Source organism: Oenanthe melanoleuca, chromosome 1A (genome assembly GCF_029582105.1).
Source record: "Oenanthe melanoleuca isolate GR-GAL-2019-014 chromosome 1A, OMel1.0, whole genome shotgun sequence".
NCBI classification, from domain to species: Eukaryota; Metazoa; Chordata; class Aves; order Passeriformes; family Muscicapidae; genus Oenanthe; species Oenanthe melanoleuca.
In genome coordinates, this window is record NC_079334.1 from 48,913,689 (window position 1) to 48,933,787 (window position 20,099).

The window sequence follows — 20,099 nt, forward strand, 5'->3', positions numbered from 1 at the left end:
AAATAGTTTGCAAATAAAAAAATTATAGCACTAGATTTCAGGAAGGATCACAGAGGTAAGGGAAGAGTCCAACAGAATTCTTTACAAACACATTTTAATCAGTAAAAGTAACAACACAATTTGCATTGATAGGGATAACTTCAGCATTAGCTATTAGAGCTGGTTTACTTAACAAAGCTCTTGTTGCTAAGCACAAATCATGGGATGATGGAAATTATGTACAATGTATTCAGATAAAAAGTATGGTCACATTAACCAGGTTTGCAGAGAATTTATAAAGCTGCTAACAAGGTCAGAGAGGGTTTCAGGAATTGTATTTTCCCATTTTTTGTGCATGTGTACGGATCACATGGATAGCAAATCGTGAATACACATCTTCATACACAGAAAATTCTGCTGACATCTCCTTCCCACTTTGCATTCACCATTACATAGAACATTAGCAGATTAATTAAACAATTGACATAATCTCCTTGGTGTTAGTAAGAATATCAATCTGCATGCAATAATATTTCTAGCAAGTCAAAGCAACACTCTAGACATTTTAAGGACAGGTGACCTTGTCTAGTTCTCCAGCATTAACACACTAATGCATATTACAGTGATGAAATATACAGCTTTGATGCAACTTTTGAAGAAACACTGGATTAGAATCTTCAGTATCTACTTCAAAGTGACTAAAACCCCACATTGCTTTCACACAGAAACAAAGCAGGAAAATTAGTTATTGAAGCAACTACAAAGAATTTTTCAAATCTTATTAAAAGAGACCATATAACCAGATATGCTGAAATAGTTGGTTTCTTTCTAAAACCAGATTTTAGCTCAAGACAGTAGGAACTTGGGTCAATCACAAAGCACATACCAGGCATGAACTACATTCATAATGCCAAGATCACTGTTATCAATACTGTACTGTATTGCCTTTGCAATTTTTATACTGTACTATGATTATATGAATATAACAACAAACATATTGAATCAAGAGAGATTAGAAAGGATTGGCCAAGTGCCTATTATTAAGGTTTTATATAATAAAGATTACTATTGGATTCAGACTAAACCAGTGGTTTCTACACTTATCCTGGACCAAAATTTCTCTTTCTTCTCGTGGTCAGTATCCTCCCTCCCTGAACACAGCAAGTACAATTCATATAGATAATATACCTCACTAGCAGTGTCACTGATGTTAATGAGTCTTAGGAATAAACCAGTGATATTAATACAGAGCATGACTGGAACATGAGATTTCAGCATAAACAACTCATTTTATTACAAACTCAGCCTGATATTCATTACTGCACCACTAATTAAGTAAACAAAATAATTGCATTCATAATTGCATACATTCCTAATAAAATGAAATAAGCTGTAAAATATTCAAAAATTATATCCTATAAGGGCTGCTCTAAATTATTAAGAAAGTAATTCTAATAATTACATTGAATCTCATGTTGCATTTTTGCACTGCAATAAATTCACTTATTCCACATTTGCAATTAGCTTAAGATGGCCTAAAAATGGCTATTGAACAGATATTATTATCACTAGGGAGAGCAGGAGGAAAAAAGATTTACCACCTAACTGTGAGATTATCCTGCTCCACCACTGTGATAAGATCACAATGAAGAGAAATATGGTCTGAGGCAAGTACCAATTACATTGTACAAGGCAATGGATACCCACCATTTACATGTGGATATGCACAAGGGGCTATGAAGTAATTTGAGAATTTGTGAGATAAAGAATGAAATATTAACTTTTTTTTTTTTTTTAATAAACATAGCAAGTAGTGTATATGAAATATGAGTAGCAATAAATTTTTATTTGGAAGCTTTAGAATCTCCAAAACACCTGAGCCAAATACTATACTTGTCTTTGTAAGCATAAAGGAACTACAGGAATGGAAATCAGTGCTGTCAGTTTTCATTATATTCATGATGTCTCTCTTCCAACAATTACTAAAGGTTGTTAAGATGTGTTTACACTATTCAAACTAACAAGTTGCAGCAGGAGTCGAGTCAGTAAATATGCTGCTTGACATATTTTAGAAAATAAACAGAAAAAGCCATCAATCATCTGTTTCCAGCTTCACATCCTGCCAAAATGAAAAAGCAAATCAGGCTTTGCAAATAATGGATGCTTTCTCAAGTATGCATTACCAGTGAGTCACATAGGTACCGAAATAATATTGTTAAATGAGCTAAGTTAACTGAGTGAACAGCTACTGAAATGAAAAAGTGACTGCTTCATGAACCAACAGAGCCCTGGGCCACAGGGGACCCAGATCATGCAGTCTCACCTCCTGCATCACACAGGTCAGGGAACTTCTCCCCAGTCCTCTTTCTGAGACAATCAGGATGTCTAAAACCTAACAACAGTGTGTCTAAAACCTAACTTAAGCTTGCTTTCCACAAGGGAGTTTATCTCTGAAGACAAATGCACAACTCACCTCTCCCATTTTCTCCCCAGCATGTAAGCTGTTAAACACGTGTGATTCATTTCTCATTGACATTTGCTGAGCACAGGAATCTGCTGATTAAAGAGGTGTTTTTTCTTGGTTATGAATGCAATGCAACTAGTCTCTGGCCTGCCAGCCTTCCACTCAGTGACAGCATATATCCCTTACTTGTTTTCTCTGCCTCTTATTTCATCCTTCCTCCTTTTCTTCAAGCAAGCATGTCCAGAACCAGGGACTCAGGAAAGCCAACCTGTCTCCAGGCAGAGATGTTGGAAAAAAGGCAAGTATGCTGAGAAGCTCCCAAGTTCACAGCCTCAGTGGGCTTATAGTAAAGCAGGACACAATGGAATTGATGATACAGACACATCATAATTTGAGCTTTGTGGAGCCAACTCTGCTCCAGCAGGGCCCATTCATTTGGTCTTTTTAACATGTGCAATCTGCTAGAAGCAAGTACCTTACTAAACCTGGACTGACTCTGAAGAGTTAAACCAAAAATGGTATGACTACCCACAGATAATTTAGATTTGACAGTGCTAAATTTTTGTGCAATTTCTCACGGAATTAATTCTGCATGAAAAAGTAAGGAGGTAGACATGGAAGGACATTCTCTATTTTTCTGATTAAAAAAAAAAAATCTAGCCTTATACAAATAATGGAATTTAGCTTTAATTATGAAGCTGAAACCAATCTTTCCATAATCGCTTTCTACAGTTTCAATAGCATTTAAATTCTAGGGGGGAAAAATAGAATTAATTACCATTATTAGCTAAGTACAGAAAGATTATGAGATTTGTAAAAAGTTAAGAGTTTACATCTCCCAATCCATGATCTACCATTTTATTAAGTGTGTCATGCTACAATATTTTCTGGTTTTTAAAATTTATCATAGTATTCAATGGAATTGCCTTCATGGGACAATCACAGTTTTTTTTTTTTTTTTTTTTTTTTTTTTTTTTTTTTTTTTTTTTTTTTTGTTTTTTTTTTTTTTGTTTTGCTTTGTTTTTTTCAAAAAAGGGAGTCTAGGCTCATTGAAAAGCATAGAAATAATAAAATCAAAAAGGAAAAAACAGAAGAAAAATTCTTTTTTTTTTTTCCAGCTGATCATCAAAGCACTAAATATATGATTTTTTTGTATTCTGATTGTGGCAACACAGATACATGCAGTTGGTATTTTCCTTCTTTTCCTCACTTTTAATTTCATTTCAAAGGGGGAAAGAACTCATATTCTCAGCAATTCCTGATATGAATAACTCACCTATCAGATGGATAGAAAACTGGCAGAAAATGCAGACTTAGTAAAAAGTATTTTTAGAAAACCAGAATATTTTAAGACTCTACACTTTAGAGCCTTATTGAAAAATGACAACAAGAAATCTAATGCTGGCAGGCAAGGGGAAGGGAAAACAGATGTTGAAAATTTTTAACTAAAAATTTGAAGAAATTATTAACTGAGAACATAAAATGAACAGAAAATAGAATAAAATGTAACACAGATTTACAAAGGTAGGTTAAACTAGAATTGTGCTTTTCTAGATAGGATATTTTATATTAAAAAATTCAGTAGATCTCATCTATTCTGAGTTTAATAAAGCATTTAATACTGTGCCTCATGGGAAAACTACCAGTTAAGATGAAGAAAATGATGATTAAAAAAGAAACTGTGTGGGGTATAAAGAAGATGCCCCAAGTGAAAGGAAACAAGCAGTGCTGAGAAAGTGCAAAAAAAGGATTCTTGAGAGATACCTTGAAGATTCATCTTAGCTTCCTTAACGTTTTCACCAGGAACTTTGGAATGAATATTAGGAGCAAAATGACAATGTGTAAAACACAGGAAACAGATAGATGTAACAGGAATTTGATAATTCCAAAGAATGTGAGACAGAAACATATTAAAATACCTTCAAAATAAAAACAAAAACATATCAATATACTTCAAGAATAGACAATACATTTTGACACATGAACTGCAATAAACATCCTATAAACTGGGAATATGTCAGCTCAAAATGATCAAAACTCTAAGACTGGGTTGAATTAACTTTTGACAGATGGGCTGTGTGACACAAGGATGATACAGACATCAGAACCCATGTTCCTTGACTGCATTAGATAAAATGTTTCTGGGATAACTGTACTGCTAGTACTCTGCAAGGCATCTCATGGGGATGACCTTGCACAGTTCTTGTCACCACTGTTCAGAAGGTGGAATTCAAATTTTAACAGAGAAAAACTCCTGAAAAGGTAAAAAAGAAGAATAGGTGGCTACTCAGAGACAAGGTGGTGAAAGGCTAGGTTGCATGAGTACTAAACTCTTGTCTAAAAATGCATCATAGGGCATGGAGGAACTGCAGATGATGAAATGTTAATGAAGGATGGAACTATCCTTCCCTCATTTGGGATACAGGGCAAGGTTGGCATGTTTAAGTTTGGGAACTAATTTTAATGTAAGTGATGGTACACCTGGACAGTAAATAGGACTTGAAATGACCTTCCCATGGGGGAAGCACAGGGATAAAGACTGACTCAGCCCTACTGTTAAAGGAGGATGTTTACAAAGGAGGGTCAGGATGCAGACCTAACATCTGGGGATTCTTTTACAGACCTCTGGTCCAAAACTGAAATCAGGGACGTTTGCCCATATCCCCATTTCCATTTAGTCACACAATAGAGACCAAGAAGGTGCTATGCTGCTGTGAAACCCCCTTTTGTTTGTTCAGTGAAATGAACATGCATGGAGAGCTTTAATCAAGTCCTCTCCACATACAGTGACTCCCTCCTCTTGCCTTCTCAGTTTCAATAATGTTTGTAGTCTTCTTGGACAGATCCTTCTGAGCCTTGAGAGCATTTACATATAGTCCTTCCTTTAGAAATTTGTATGTAATGAGTATGTTAATGATCAATGTCTTAAAAGCCAGCAAAGTTCTGAGCTTCTCCTGACCTTCTCTTGTAGGGAGTTAACATTTATTCAGCCTTTGGCAGTCTTTCTCATAGAAACAAATTTTGACATGAAAACTGATTTGTCTTTGAGTAATTGTACAGTCCAGAGCAACTATTTGCTTCAAATTTATGAAATTTATTCTTATTCCTTTTATTCAAACTGTTTGGCAGAAGGAGCCCAGTACTAAGTTACTACAGTCTTTTAAAAATAGTGAGTTAAAAGACAACTGACCAATAATTCTAATCTTTACAATCTATTGCCTCAGATATTAATATCCATGGACAATGACAGAAACTGCCCTGTTTGCTTTACAGACATTTACCACTTTAATCCCTTCCATATCTGCACATCAAGGTAATGCCTCTGTGCTGAAAAATGCATTTATGTGTAAGTTTCTGTCTTTTCTCAGGCAATAACAGCAGCAATAGCAGAATTAATCAATCATTAGCCATACAGATTTCTAATAAATTTAATAGGCAAAAACATTAATTTCTAAGAATGTATAAGTAATGCATTTCCTTACTCTGTGTATGAATGGGTATAAAATGTAAGTAAAAAATAAGAAGTCTGTGTAAGGAAGGCCATCCTTTTTGAAGGAGAGAAAACAGGTGACAGAGCCATGGAAATTTCTACAGGTTCTGCATAAGAAAGTATGCAAAATGCATATGAGAAATGCTGTTTGCCTCTGGCCTCAGAATCTGGCAGGTCCATTTATATTCAGCATTATCTATAGGAAGAGTTAATGTAAGTTAAATGCTGAATAAGACAGGAATACAGGCCATACACAAAATGATTTAAAAAGTACTTTCAGGTAGTGAAACCTCAAAGGCAGCATATGCTGAAAAGAAAATGGGTCATACTTAAAAAGAGATTCTCATGTATTGATGCTGTGATTCATATCCTTGACAAATTATAAACCCTTGCTGCAAACTACCAGGGCATTATATGAGAGTTCTTAGATATAGTTCAAAATTATAATAGTAGGTTTCCTGCTATTCTCTTCATAATGGTAATTACAGTGACTGAGCAGATTAGCTACTCCATGAGAAATTCAGCTGTACATGTAATAGGGAATGACATGCTGAACCCTTTATAAATCCCATGGCAAATGTAAATAATCTATTCTATACTCATAACAGTACAACGATGGAGGACACTCAATAAAACGACATCCCCACTGTAAACAAATGTTGCTGATGGAAGTGCTGCTTATACCACCATGTTTGCCATGAAGAAAGCAACCACTGTCTTTGGGAAAACATTCAGTCTTGCTCAATTGAGAGCACTTGGGGGAATAGACCTGGCAACCTGGCAACCACACTGCTGAGAAAGGGCTCTCACAACAAGAAGAATTTGCATATTTACTTCTGTATTACCTGACAAGGACACTCCTGAAATTCAAGATTCATTATCATTATATAGTGCACAAGTTAAAAAGTAAATAACAGTTATCTAGAAATAGTTTTTCGTATTTTCCACAAAACTACAATATATGGTATTAGGGCTAAGCATGCTGCACATCATGTTCATTATGAAATCTGTAGGAGTCCAGCTAGAAACAAAAACAGGAGCAGGATTTGGCCCTAAAATGTCATTGTATTGGGATTCATCTCAGTGGCTTGTCTTTTGCATCAGAGAAATATGTTCAGTGCTACACAAAATTCCAGTGGGCACAGTCTATCTACTCCTTTCAATAAAATTATTTTTCTCAGAGTTTCTGATTAATTTTTAGTTGCATTTTTAGTCAGGACTGGTATTTAATTAAGATACTAAATTATAAGTGCAGCTTTAAAACTTCTAGCTTCAGCTAAGTCACACAGTGAATTTCCACTTACTGTATGTGCTAGGCTTTCCTCTCATCCATTCTCTAATCTAGTTATTTGCCAGTCACTTAAGGGACAACTTTGCTATCCTGTCTTAAAAAGGGCAATGGTTTCTTTGAAAGCATGGAGAAACCTAATGTAAAATGACCAAAATCAGGTACAGTACTCTCTATTTTTATTTATTTATTTATTATTTTTTTTACTTATGTGCCTGTAACTATGTTTGTTGTCTGTGCTTAATGGTCTTGGGTTTCCCACATAAAGAGCCTGAGAAAAACTAAGATCAGCAAGTGTGTGGCACAAGGAAGATTTGTACTTGAGGTGATACACATGGTAGAAGTGCATACATTGCATAAAAGTGCACAGGCGAGGTTTTACTGTGCAAAGGTGAAAGAAAAAAAATCTAAAATTTCAAGAACAATTTTCAATTAATTTCAATTACTTGTTTCCAAATTTCTAATTTCAAGAGATATTTTCTTTAATACCTAGAGGTATAAAAATAATAATCAGAATATTTGTGCTATGTAGTTTTAGGTATATTACCTGGAAGGGAAACTGTCTTTAGGTATTTTGTATTTGATGCTGTGAGACTGGCCTTACACAGAGAAATTGCTGAAGGACCTTCAGAGCCTTGGAGTCCCCTGCCTAAGGAACCTCTCCCTGTTGATCAGAGGGGTGAGCAGCTCATCTGAGCAATGTGAGCTCCCACCAGCTCACCCTAACAGACTGTGAATGAAAATCCATTCCACCAGGGCACTGCCCACTCTCCTCTAAAAATTCCAAACAGTTCTCCTATTTACAGGACTTTTAAAGCTTTTAAATGAAAAACAGTGGAAGTCTTGGAAACCAGTGGCATTTCTTGACTCTTCTGTAATGAACACAGTTGTTTACAAAATAGTTTTAATAATTTTCTAGTAATTTTCAAGCCCCTCATTGGCCAGGAGCTCCTCTTTGAACTACATTTATGCAAATTTTTAGTCATCACACCAGCCTGTCTTTCCAGATGGAAAATTCCTCACAAGAGTACTACCAGTTCAATGTCCCTTCCCATAACTGTGGTTATTGTTTATAAAACCCCACAAAGCACTACAATCAATGTTTCTTTGGGTATGTATGTCAGATAAAACAAAGTTCTATTCCACAGTATAGAAATGCACAACTCCTCATATTCCTATGCAGTCAGTTCTTCTCAGCTGCAAATAGTAATTCAGCTGTGCTCCTTGTACAATGATTTTAAAATACTGGGATACAAGAACTCAAAACCCCCTCCCTGTACTATTGGAGAATATCCACCATAGCATCTACATGAAATTAGGAATACAAAGAACAATCATCCTTGTAACCCTCAGCTATAACCAGAAAAAGATAGGTATCACTAAACAAAGAGTATCACTATCAATCTCTATCAGAGAAATGTAAACTCAGTTTTACAAGATTAGTTTTTCTAGCAAGACCTTCATTAATAAATTGAGCAATGCTGTTATGAAACAGATTTTTGCAGAAGACAATGAAATTACATTTCTCTAAATACACAAACTGTTTTTGAATTTAACAAATTAAACTTTTCTGCATCATTTAGTTATACCCCTTCCACAGAAAATACAATTTCATCATATTCCAAAACAGAAAGTTAGCTAAACTGCTATTAAATAGGTACATCATTATTGACTATCAGTGTAAATACAGGGACTAAACTACACCAAAATTAATTTTAATATTTACAAACATTCTGATCAGCATCTTAGTATTATTCAAATCAAGAAAAATAATAACAACAGACACAACACACTACATATGTGATACATGCAAACATGCACACAAATAGTAATCACCTGAGTCCTTTTCTGCTGTTGCTAAAAAAAAAAAAAATAGGGAAAGAAAAACATCATTACAGAAATAAAACTCATATAATTAGAGAAGAATAAATGCTACACAAGGAGTTAATAGCTTCTTTAAATCTTGAGTACATCACACAAGAGATGGTTTTTTATGTGAGGGAGAAATGATGCATGTTTCTGAGTAAAATATTTGTTTACTAGCCCTATATAGTTTTATTTCAAGCTCAGGCACTGAGCTTGCATCCATATCGTGCTTGGGAATTCAGAAACATATATGATATTAAAACAATATAAGAAATTAAGAATATGAGAGTATTATTTGTATCAGAACCTTTGTATCCCTACTTTTATAGGTATTTGCTATTGATCTATAGCTGACACGATCTTGTAATATTTACATTTTGACTGACTAATATGATGTTGTTCACTAAAGAAATAGTCAAAGGACAAAAATCTCCAAAATATATGCCAGCCACATTTGAGAACATCAACAATATTATAAAGATAAGGACTCCATGCATTCTGTATGCAATTTGAGGAGTAAGCATTTAATGCAAACACTAACAGAAATTACTTTCAAAAGAAGAATGTAACTTCAGTGCACAGATACAATAATGTTCCTATGAACCTAAAAAGCAGAATGAAACCTATTGCTGAAAAACATCCCATTTATATTGGTACAAAAGTAGGATGTTTGTAATGATCAGAGTATCAAAAGATACCAATACAGGTCTCATTGCTACTGAAATCCAGTCCATTGAATTTTCTGATGTTATGATGCTGGAGTCCTTCACTTCCCACAGTACTTTATTCTCAGAAAAGTACTTCACCTATTTCTCTTTATATATGCAATGATGTATTGTGCTTTGAGTTTGCAACTATATGAGTGCAAAACTACTCAATAAATCTAGTTGTGTTCCAACCAAAAGGCAGTAAGTCCAAAAAAGAATTGAATTGGAAAAGAAATCTGCACTCCATTAACTTTCTACAGGTAAGTGTAAACAAGTTGAAATATGGGAGTCAGCTTCATGTGCTGTTCCAGCTTCCTCAGTGTGAATATCCTGAAGTGCAAACTTTGCTACTTCAGGGGAAGTCCCACAGTTCCCTAGGGTATAGTAAAAAATCTCAGGAAAAGATTTACATTTACATCTCCACAAAAAACTTCTCAATCCATTTCATTTTCAGTGTGTTTAGGTATCTTTTGCAAGCTTTTGTCATATTATAAAAGTGATTCTGTTTTTATACTCATTGTTTCAACAGGTTTGATACATGATTCAAATACTGAACATTAAAAATATAAAATATAAAAAATGAAAACTAAGGAAAACATTTTTTTCCTTTTCAATTTCCAGAACAGGTATAATATTCATCCTTTTTTTCTTTAACACAACATGATATCATAATTAATTATGATAAACTGGTTACTAGGATGGTTTCATGTTGTTACTTCCATGATATAATACTGGTTGCTATAGTGATGAGATGGATCTTTTGTTAATCACTTGTGAGATCGGTTAACTCATGTTTTTCACAGAATTTGAGCAGAGATAAAATATAGGAAAAAAAGTTGGCTTTATAATATTGCTAAATATATGAGGTTTCTTCAATTTGCTCCTAAGCTAGCTCTGTTTCTTCTGGTGTATTGCTAGAAATGCACGCTATTAAAATAATTAATATGCTTAAAATTAGGTTTTTTTTAGAACAGAATTAATCCTTCAATATTTTCCTGAGATTAACACTAGCTTCAAAAATCCAGCAAATACAGATTTTTGTCCTTGGCAAACATTTGGGCAGGAGTATTTCTAGTTTTTGTACTTTATGGAGAATAAAAGTCTGTCTTGACACAGCATTTGATGATTGTGAGTTCCTTTTTGTTCTACATAAGGCTTACAAATAGTAAAATGACATTGTGCATCCTGGCCATTTTTTTTAGCAATATTGTAGTTAATTTCATTATATACGTTATAGAACACACCAAACTTGCAGAGAAAACTTCTGATTGCTTTTAAACCTAGTATTTTGTCCCCTTAATTAATTCAATCAAGATGCAATAAATATTTTAATAATCAGATTATTATTATGGATCTGGTAACACAGAAGCAAGAATAAATAGCATTTATATATTTGTCTGCCTTATAAATACTTCAGAAAAGAATCTATACACAGTTTTCAAATTTCAAGGCAGCGACACTGCTGTTAAGGAAAGAATTTCCTGTCAGTAGTTGAGTCACTAGAAATAGCTAGAGAAATAAAAAAATAACCCATAAAAAACCTCTTAAATTTATGAAGAACTCAAAAGTAAGAACAAAGGGCAACTTAAATTAGGAAGTCCTAGTCTTTTATTCAAACAGGGACCCAGGAGGCATATTAAAGCAATGAATAGGAAAAAGCTCCACAGTTCACCAGCTGAGATTTTAATGAGACATTTCCCCTTGCTGTGGAAGGGGTTTGTTCTGGAAAGGGAAAAGGCTGCTCACAGAATATGCAGTTAATAGGCATTGTTGGCTTTTACAGCCACTTCAGCAGCTGATTGCTGTACTAACCTTCTATTTTGGCATATTCTGTAAGTCGAGTGTAATTGATCAAGGCAGCCTTCTCCAGACATTTTCTAACCACTTTCTTCACCTCTTCTGCTGGTATGGGAGTGGCAATATCTTTCATTAAAACCTGTGTCAGAGACAATTATACCACCTCATTACAATTATTACCCAAATCCCACAGGAAAAGGATAAAAGTATCTTAAAGTTACTACAGATCTGACAGTGATTAAAGGCAGAAGTAAAAAAGGAACTGTTTCAGGTGATGGAGCTGGATCTTCATCACTGAAGGTTTTTGTTCAGCCCTGTATGGCATCTTCCAGCATTCCAGTCAGTGACTGGACAATGTTTGGGTGACATTGAGACAGCAGAACAAGAGCATCCCATGGATGGGCTGGATCATATTCACCATTAAAGATGTCATTGTGGAAATTGGCTTGGTTCTCACCTGTGGAAAAACTTCCACCATTGCAGAATCATGGACTCTTCAACTGTGTAAAGCTATTAAAATGTAACATGTCCTTGCTGTGAAAAAAAATGTTATCTATATAGTGGGCAGTGAAAACACTGAACTTCCAGAAGAATGTTTTATTATGGAAAAGTAGAAGAACAATCCATATGACTGTTTTTAAAACGTGTGAGTTGTTACCTCACCTATTGCAAGTGAGGTAAACCATAGAATCCATACCCCTTTATATGAATGCAGCATAACATACTCTGGTCTACTCTATTAAAAAAGAAACATTGATAGCTAGCTTGCATATTTACTTTAATTCTGCACTCCGTTAACTTTCAACAGGTAAGTGTAAACAAAATATGTTTTCCTCATATTTTCATGTAAATAATAAAATTTCAGATAACTCACAACCTTAAAATAACACTTCTCAAGTGGATCCCTGGACAAGCTACACCCTTATATATCTAAAAGCTACTGTTAAAAGGGGAAAGCAAGAGATGCAGTCTGGGGAAGGAGGTGGTAGAAAAGAAAGCATTCACCAACAGAGAAGCTATTAGGAAGACATTGCTGCAAAAACAGACTTCTAGAATATCTGCACACAAATATGACATCTCTATGTGTGTTTATTTGCTTTTTTAAATTAATAACTTATGGGGTATCAACAAGTGAATTTACACTATTCAAAACCTTTTGTTCTTGACCTTTTTTTTTTTTTTTTAATTATTCAAAGACAGGCAAAATAAAATGGTTCTAAGCCATTCTGCATCCCCAAATGTAGGAAGCACATTTATTCCCAGTCAAGACTGACAGTGGGGCTGCTTGAGCACCAGTTAGAGCAGCATTACATTTGTGACAGCAGGGATGGGGAGAGGAAATGGAGGTTTCAAAAAGTAAAGGAACCTAAGCAGGACTACAATCACTGAGATGGAAAGTGATATAAAACATGCATACCTAGACTCCCTGTGTGTTTTCTGAACATGGCAGAGGTTTTCTAAGAGAGAATCTCTATCCATGAACTGTTCTGCACTGCAGAATAACTATTTGCCAGGACAACCTCTCTGATTTTGGCAAAGCAACACAGCCTGGGACTTAAGCTTTTTTTGAATTCATACCTTCATCAGACTCCTGCTGATACAATTCCTTTGGAATCTCTGCTGGAATTTAAAGTCCTTTTTCCACAGAGATGCTTTTATCATTATGAGGTATTCTCCTTTCCAGTCAATACAAGAGGATTTGCTGGAAAGGAGTTTACATTTATGGTTGCCCATGTCAGATTTGCTGTGTATAGCTTTTGCTTCTTAAATTGACTCCGATTTTATTAACTCAGCATTTATGGAATATTATTTGAATTATAGAGAGGTTTTTAATATTACATGTGAGTGTAGACCATATTAGCAGCATAGAAGGCATAAAGAGCAGGAAAGGGGGGCTGTAGAGTAGACTTGTACTACTTTAGAGGTAATGCTGAATAAGTGTTAAATAAAAAAGGAACAGAGCCACTGACTACAATTCAGTGGCTTGAAGTGAAAGTCCAGTAAGTCCTGCAGAAAACAGCTGTTTGTCTCTGTGGAAGACAATGAGAGAAAAACAGAAACAACTATCATTCCAATAAGCAGTAAGTTAAAGCCAGTTAAGACCAGTAGTAAAATCCCTGAGAAGACATGAACCTGCTTTCAGCAACCTGAATGCAAAAGAAAAATGCAAGCTCAGAAGTCATGCAGAACCTAAAGTATGTTCTCAAACTTACCCTTTCAAGTAATGAAAGTGTGGCTTTTAAAGCTCCTTCAGGACGCCCAAAAGGGAAACAGTATCTTAAAAAGTAAAAATTAAAAAAAGAACAAAATAAAAAAAGAGAAAAAAAATAAGAGGAACATAAAATTATCAGAATTATAAAAGCTGCTTTATGAATTTACTTTAAGATGTATCTGCATACAACTTGCATTATGTTAGCAAGTACTAATAAAAGCAGAAAGCCTCCTCAGTAGTCTGCCATGGAGTACATACATACCAAGCAGTATCACTCTACCAGCATTTTAGACCTAAGCACAGAAAAAACCCTAAAAGGCAGAAAGCATCACTTCCAAATTATCAACTGTGAAGAGTTTAATTTAATTTAATTTTATTTAATTAATGAAGAGTAAATTTCCAGTCATCTTCCTGGAAAGAGGTACTACTTCTCATGTAGCCATGACTGCTACTGGACCTGTAAAACAGCATTCTGTATATTGCATTTTATTTTAAAATTGGATTAAGACAAGGATAAAATATCAGATATTTTAATCTCTAGAGAGATAAACACTGGCAGATTTTCGATATTTTTTATTATATTAAAAATACTTTGGAAAAGCACTTACCTTAAATTTTATCAGCCACAACTTAAACCATACCCACTCCTAAAATTATGTAAATTAAAAAGTGATTGCAATCATAGCTTTATTTTTAAATTTTTGTCTGCTGAATGATGCAATATAGCAGGTCAATGAGAATACAATGCTCAGGCAACTGTAACCTTTCTTAATCCTGGATATAAAGTCTTACTGGGATATCCCCAATTGGAAAAAGGATTTTTTACTTTCCTGGTATTATTTTTTTCTCATTATTACTCACTGAGAATGGTAGCCTCCTATTCTAATGTTTTCCACTAGTCAAATCATTTTTAATGATAAAAGGATTCAGACCAGTGAATTTTAGGTCTCCATTTTGGTCAGCCAAAATAAAGCCTTATAAATTAGGTCAAAACATGATTTCCTGCAGCAAGAATTCCAGTATTTGCTTTTATCTCTGTAAAGACTCCAGAGATAAAATTCACACAGCCAGGCAAGAGGTTAAAGTCCAAGACCTTCATGGCGGCTTTCCCAGAAATATTGTCTCTTCCACATTTGATGCCTGAGAGGCTGGCAGAGATCTGTCTCAGTGGGTAGACAAGGTGACAGAGAGGAAAGGTGTAAGTACCTTAAGAACTACTTTAGATGACAGCCACTAGCACAGGATGGGCTGACTGCATCTAAATCATAATGGAACCAGGCTGGTGGCAGTGAAAATGAAAATTAAAAAGGCCATAGGGGAGTGTTAAAATGGAGCTGCAGGTCAGCTGGCAGGCAAGGGAGAGTGTCTTTTTCAGATGGGTGTGACCTGGGCACTGAGGTGGACACAGCAAAGGTTCAGAGCTGCTCTGAAAAGGCAGCAAGAGACATGCACTCCTCAGTTAAACTGCCCATCACAGCTGACCAGGGCACACAACACTAACCAATATCAACATATTGCAGAGAGAAATAAAAGTGCTACCGATGATCCTTGGAAGTCTGTACCACTGATCCCCTAGTTACCATGAACAAGTGATTACAAAATGTTAAGTGAGTTTAGAGGAGCTGCAAATTCAAGATTTCAACTCCAGGCATATGCACTTGACTGGTATCTCATTAGGACAAGGTATAATGACAGTATTTTGGGACACAGGATTGAATTGTTTCCTTGAACAGCTAATTTAAAACCCACAAAAAAAGATGTTATTTTGGATTCAGTCTCCCATAAGAGGACATAGTTTGAGAGGTGCAGAGCAGAAGAAGTGCTCTGTAGTAACAGTCATAACACAATATAATTTAATAATGTAGCAAAAGAAAAAAAAGGCAAAAAAAATTCAGTATATGAAAGTTTAGTACATGCATATAAAATTTCAAGAACGGGATCTATGAGAAAAACAAAGAACTTGGAAAACAAAAGCAAAAACTTTAAAGATACAATTTTTAAAAAGCAAGAAGTCTACAAGTAGCCTGAGGTAAAATTCAAAAAAGTAGGAGGCAAATGCATGTTACAATTAAGAAACCAAACAATCAGACACCCTCTCTGTGATTCTGTGAGGAAGATAAAGGTTACCATAGAGAATCTGGCACTGAAAAACGATAAAACTTATCTGAACATGGAGGGCAGGAAAGTCTCTGAAATAATCCAGGAAATGTAACAAATACAAGAGCATGGATGCCCAAACTGACAGAAAAAAGCACAGTGGAAGCAAGAAACCAGCCTGGGAGATGGTGGCACTGCCTGGTGACAAGGAATACAGAGCATTCAAGGACAGTAAGGCCAAAGCAGAGAAATTCAGTGCATACTCTCCATAAATTCTTACCCTTGAATGCATTTTTCCAAATATTTGGCATTTCTCGCTTATCATAACAATTTTGAAGGACTGAAATGTGGAGTTGTTTTAATGCCATGTTTTCCTAAGAAAGTAACCTGACAGCCAAGGTTATTAACTGTTAATTGACAGTGGTGATCCCTAAACATGTCTTGAGTCTAGGTTTTATTTCAAATATTACTTCCAATGCTTTGTCAGGATGTCCTACATTTTTATAAACTCATATTTTAAGGCACTATCTTTTTTCTTTCTTCCAGTATTATGCCATTATCCTTGTTTAAATCCAGATAATTCATTATTTTTAAAATTTTATTTTTAATATTTTTTGACAGAAAGAAACTCCCCACCTGGCAGAGCACAGTTTGTCTGTATTGATTAAATAGTATTTTAAGGCAAACCTCTGAAGGATGAAATCATTCATGTCTGAATGACACATTTAATTGCTGTCAAGGATGAACTTCTAATGCTATTTAAATTTGCTCAAAATCCACCAAGACTGAGGCAGAAAAATTCTACGGTAACTGTTGCAGAACAATCTCATCAACATAACCCCATAGTGTAGGTTAGCAGACATGATGGGGATTTTTATTTGTTCCAACCAAAATATCATTTAGACTTTATTATACATTTTGTAATTAGTCTCATGCATGTGAAGGCCTGAAGGTAGGGAGCATTCTGTATAATAGGGAGCACTCTTGCAAGAGCTCTTTATTCTTGTAAAAGGGAGGAAAGAGGAAAGGAAAGACCATTGTTTTTCTCCCAAAGGAACACTCTCCAAGGAGAACTCTAGCTCTCTTCAGTTTAATATGGATATGAAGTCCCAAGTGAAGGCTGTTATGTCCTCTAAAAAAAAAATCCCCAATGACCTATGATGCCACTGAATACTAGATATTTACCTCATGAAATAAGAGAGGCATTCAACAAACTCACAGTCAACCCTGCCAAACCAAAGTTCTGTTTCACACAGAACTATTTAAACAGTGGAACTGACTGTTATGATGTGATACAGAGACAAAAAAATTCTATAAATACAGTCTAAAAGGAGTATATTGACAGAATAGTGGCAGATAGGTTGGCTTAGTGTGACAAAGTAACAGGTTTGGTGGTCTACCTGCAATTTTTATACTGTCTCATAAACCATCAATTGCTACAAAATAGCAGCAAATCCCATGTTCCTTCAGTTTCTTGTAGTCCTGTAAACACCTTCTGCTGGCATTGACAGTCCTTGATATGACAAAATCTTTAGTGAGCATGATGACCCCTAACTTAACGAAGATATATCATAACTTAATAAAGTCTATCATGAAACCAAGAAAATTATATTAGATACCAGGAAAAGTTTTAACTGCCATCTATCAAAGATGTTCTCTACTCATGTGATTTTACTGATCTATAGTAATCCAGAAATAGTTAAGGCACAATCACTTTCATTCAGATGATTTTCTTGGTTAGAGTTATAAAAAGCTTGAACTTTAAAAAAATCAACAAAATCCAGGCATATATTCTTGCACAATCTTTTCTATCATATCTATCAACTAACATATTTCACAAATAAATTTCAAGTAAATCCACTTGTGTAAATGAATTATTCCATATTTAAGCTATTCCTTTGCAAGCATACAATTTTATTTTCATTCCACTTGCTCAAGACCAAAATTAAACACCATGAGAAAAATCTTCCAGAAAAAATGTAGCAATCATTGAATGAATTATAGACTCACCTGAAATGGCTTATTTGGTTTTCTAAAAGGGAAGAAAGTCTGTCCTTAATTTCCTCAAACCTTTCCTTCTCTTCCACAGTTACTGTTCCAATTCCATCTGGCCTGTAATATTAAATATTTAAGAATCATTGATATATCTTCATGCTGACTTGTCTTTGGACAATGATCTTTATTTCTAAAGTTTTCATTTAACATGAGTGTTAAGTCCTATTTCCTCTTTCTCATTGCCTCAAAGGATAGACAGTTACTTGTGAATCTAGCTAAAGCACAGGCTGCAATTGGACAAAGAATTTAACTTTTGAGCTGAAATTTTGAATTCAAGTCCTACATCATCTCAATATGAACACGAGTTAGTACTGCTGTCACAGTAGTGACACCCCACCAAATACTATTAAATTTCATCTCCTTGAATCTTCTGTTTATTTTCCTAGAGGCACAAAATGGCTAAAAGTGATTTTAAAGTAAATGTGGAAGGGAAACTAGAGCGAGAAAAGCCACAGCAGGCAGCACCTAGGAATCCTGCACAGTGGGGATAGAGTTTGATTCCCATCCTATACTGACAATAACATCATGTAATCAAGACTTCCACATAGGTGCAGCTTTAAAGATGCAACTAAAAGTCTTTAAAAAACAAAAGCACTGGCATTGTTTTGAACATCAAATTTAAGTCACAACAATTAAAAAGAAGCTTATAGTTAGTATGTTAAACATACACTTGGTCTAGTCATAGCCTAAAGGTGTTACTGATATATTTATATTAAAATGATGACAGAAGTAAAAAAAAAATTAAATACACAGTTCACAAATATTATTTTTGCCACCCAGTCACAACTTCCCCACATGCAGCATACTTTAAAAAGAAGTATCTGAAATGTTCTTTTTACTTTCTTAACTCCCAAGGTAACACAATCAACTACTGCTTCTCATCTGAGTTTCTGAACCTGACACTATGTGTGGATCTGCTCTGTAGCTTCTCCAGAGCCTCCAAAACTATCTCAGTGTTTCTAGAACTGAGAAAACCATAGTAAAATTACATAAAGACAGACAGCATTCTTTCTTGGAACTTTCTGAATGTTCCAAGAATAATTCTAGGATTCTGTGAGCACCTTTTTCCTAAATTGTTACTTTAACTTTCTGCACTATGCTTAAACTAGAAGGGATAAGTTGGTATCTGGTCATGACATAAACAATTCTCTCACTGTTTAAATCACTTATATTTGTGATATGTCAAGTCAAGGTGGAAAGAATGCCTGATTTCCTTAAATTATTGTGAAGACAACAATAAAATTCAGATATGGTGGGCATGGAAGTAGTCAGGCACATCAATACACCATTGCATAAATTTGATGTGAAAAAGCAAAAAACTTATCTTCTCTATTTTGATGGATGCCAGGATACTTTACTCAGCCTTCTGACAAATGGAATGAGCTCAAATTTAAGTAAATTGCACTGTCTGATTCCATTGTCAGGAGAGATTGCACTCTGGAGTGATAAAGTAAATAGTTCTGTCATATTAAGCCTTGCTGAGGCATGTCATATATATGTCAGGGAAGACCTAGGGGTCCAGATAGCAATAAGTGAAAAAGGTGAGCCAGTAGGATGTCATATCTGTCATCCTGCACTAAGGCTAGGATCACTACATACCAGGGACCTGTCACTTCTCTGAGTTTGTTGTCATAAGGAGCCTTGTTGACAATAACTAAAATTTTCAGAACTGCTAAATATATGTTTGCATAGAAGCAGATGTCCCAGAAGAAAAAGTACACAAAAAGGTGTTGGAAAACTACCACCTATAGCACTGCAAATCTCATCTCCTGAAAATATGCTTTTAGAAAATAGCATGAAGTCTAAATCACAATTTTGGTTCTTGTTTCAAACTCTATTGCAACAAGAATATAAAAATGCATTTTTGCAACATGGTTCTGAGACATACCATGCTGGTGATAATTTTTGTACTTTAGGGAATATATACCTACTGCTGATTAGGAAAGAATCCATAGAAAAAAAAAAATCTGTTTCTGAGATAAGCTGAAATATTAAAAATAGCAAAATACTTCAAAATTCCCACTCATTTAATCTTCTGGATATTTTTTATGTTATTTATTTATTTTATTTTATTTATTTTGGAGACTGAGTAAAATAAATAATATTGTTTTGATCTGGTTATTTTTATTTAAGTGTTATTATGC

At 34.8% G+C, this 20,099-nt stretch overlaps 1 protein-coding gene across 6 annotated transcripts in view; it reads right to left on the reverse strand.

Moving 5' to 3' along the window:
- CADPS2 (calcium dependent secretion activator 2) overlaps positions 1–20,099 on the reverse strand; it is a 274,255-nt gene that overhangs the window by 59,685 nt on the left and 194,471 nt on the right. For 3 of the 6 annotated variants that reach the window (XM_056481830.1, XM_056481829.1, XM_056481827.1), the window contains exons 14-17: positions 17,911–18,012; positions 13,805–13,868; positions 11,607–11,730; positions 9,058–9,078 (exon numbers count right to left, since the gene is read on the reverse strand). In XM_056481830.1, the coding sequence (XP_056337805.1) occupies positions 9,058–9,078; positions 11,607–11,730; positions 13,805–13,868; positions 17,911–18,012 (311 nt within the window). The remainder of the gene's footprint in view (positions 1–9,057; positions 9,079–11,606; positions 11,731–13,804; positions 13,869–17,910; positions 18,013–20,099) is intronic. The other 3 variants (XM_056481832.1, XM_056481831.1, XM_056481828.1) reach the window with 1 other exon arrangement.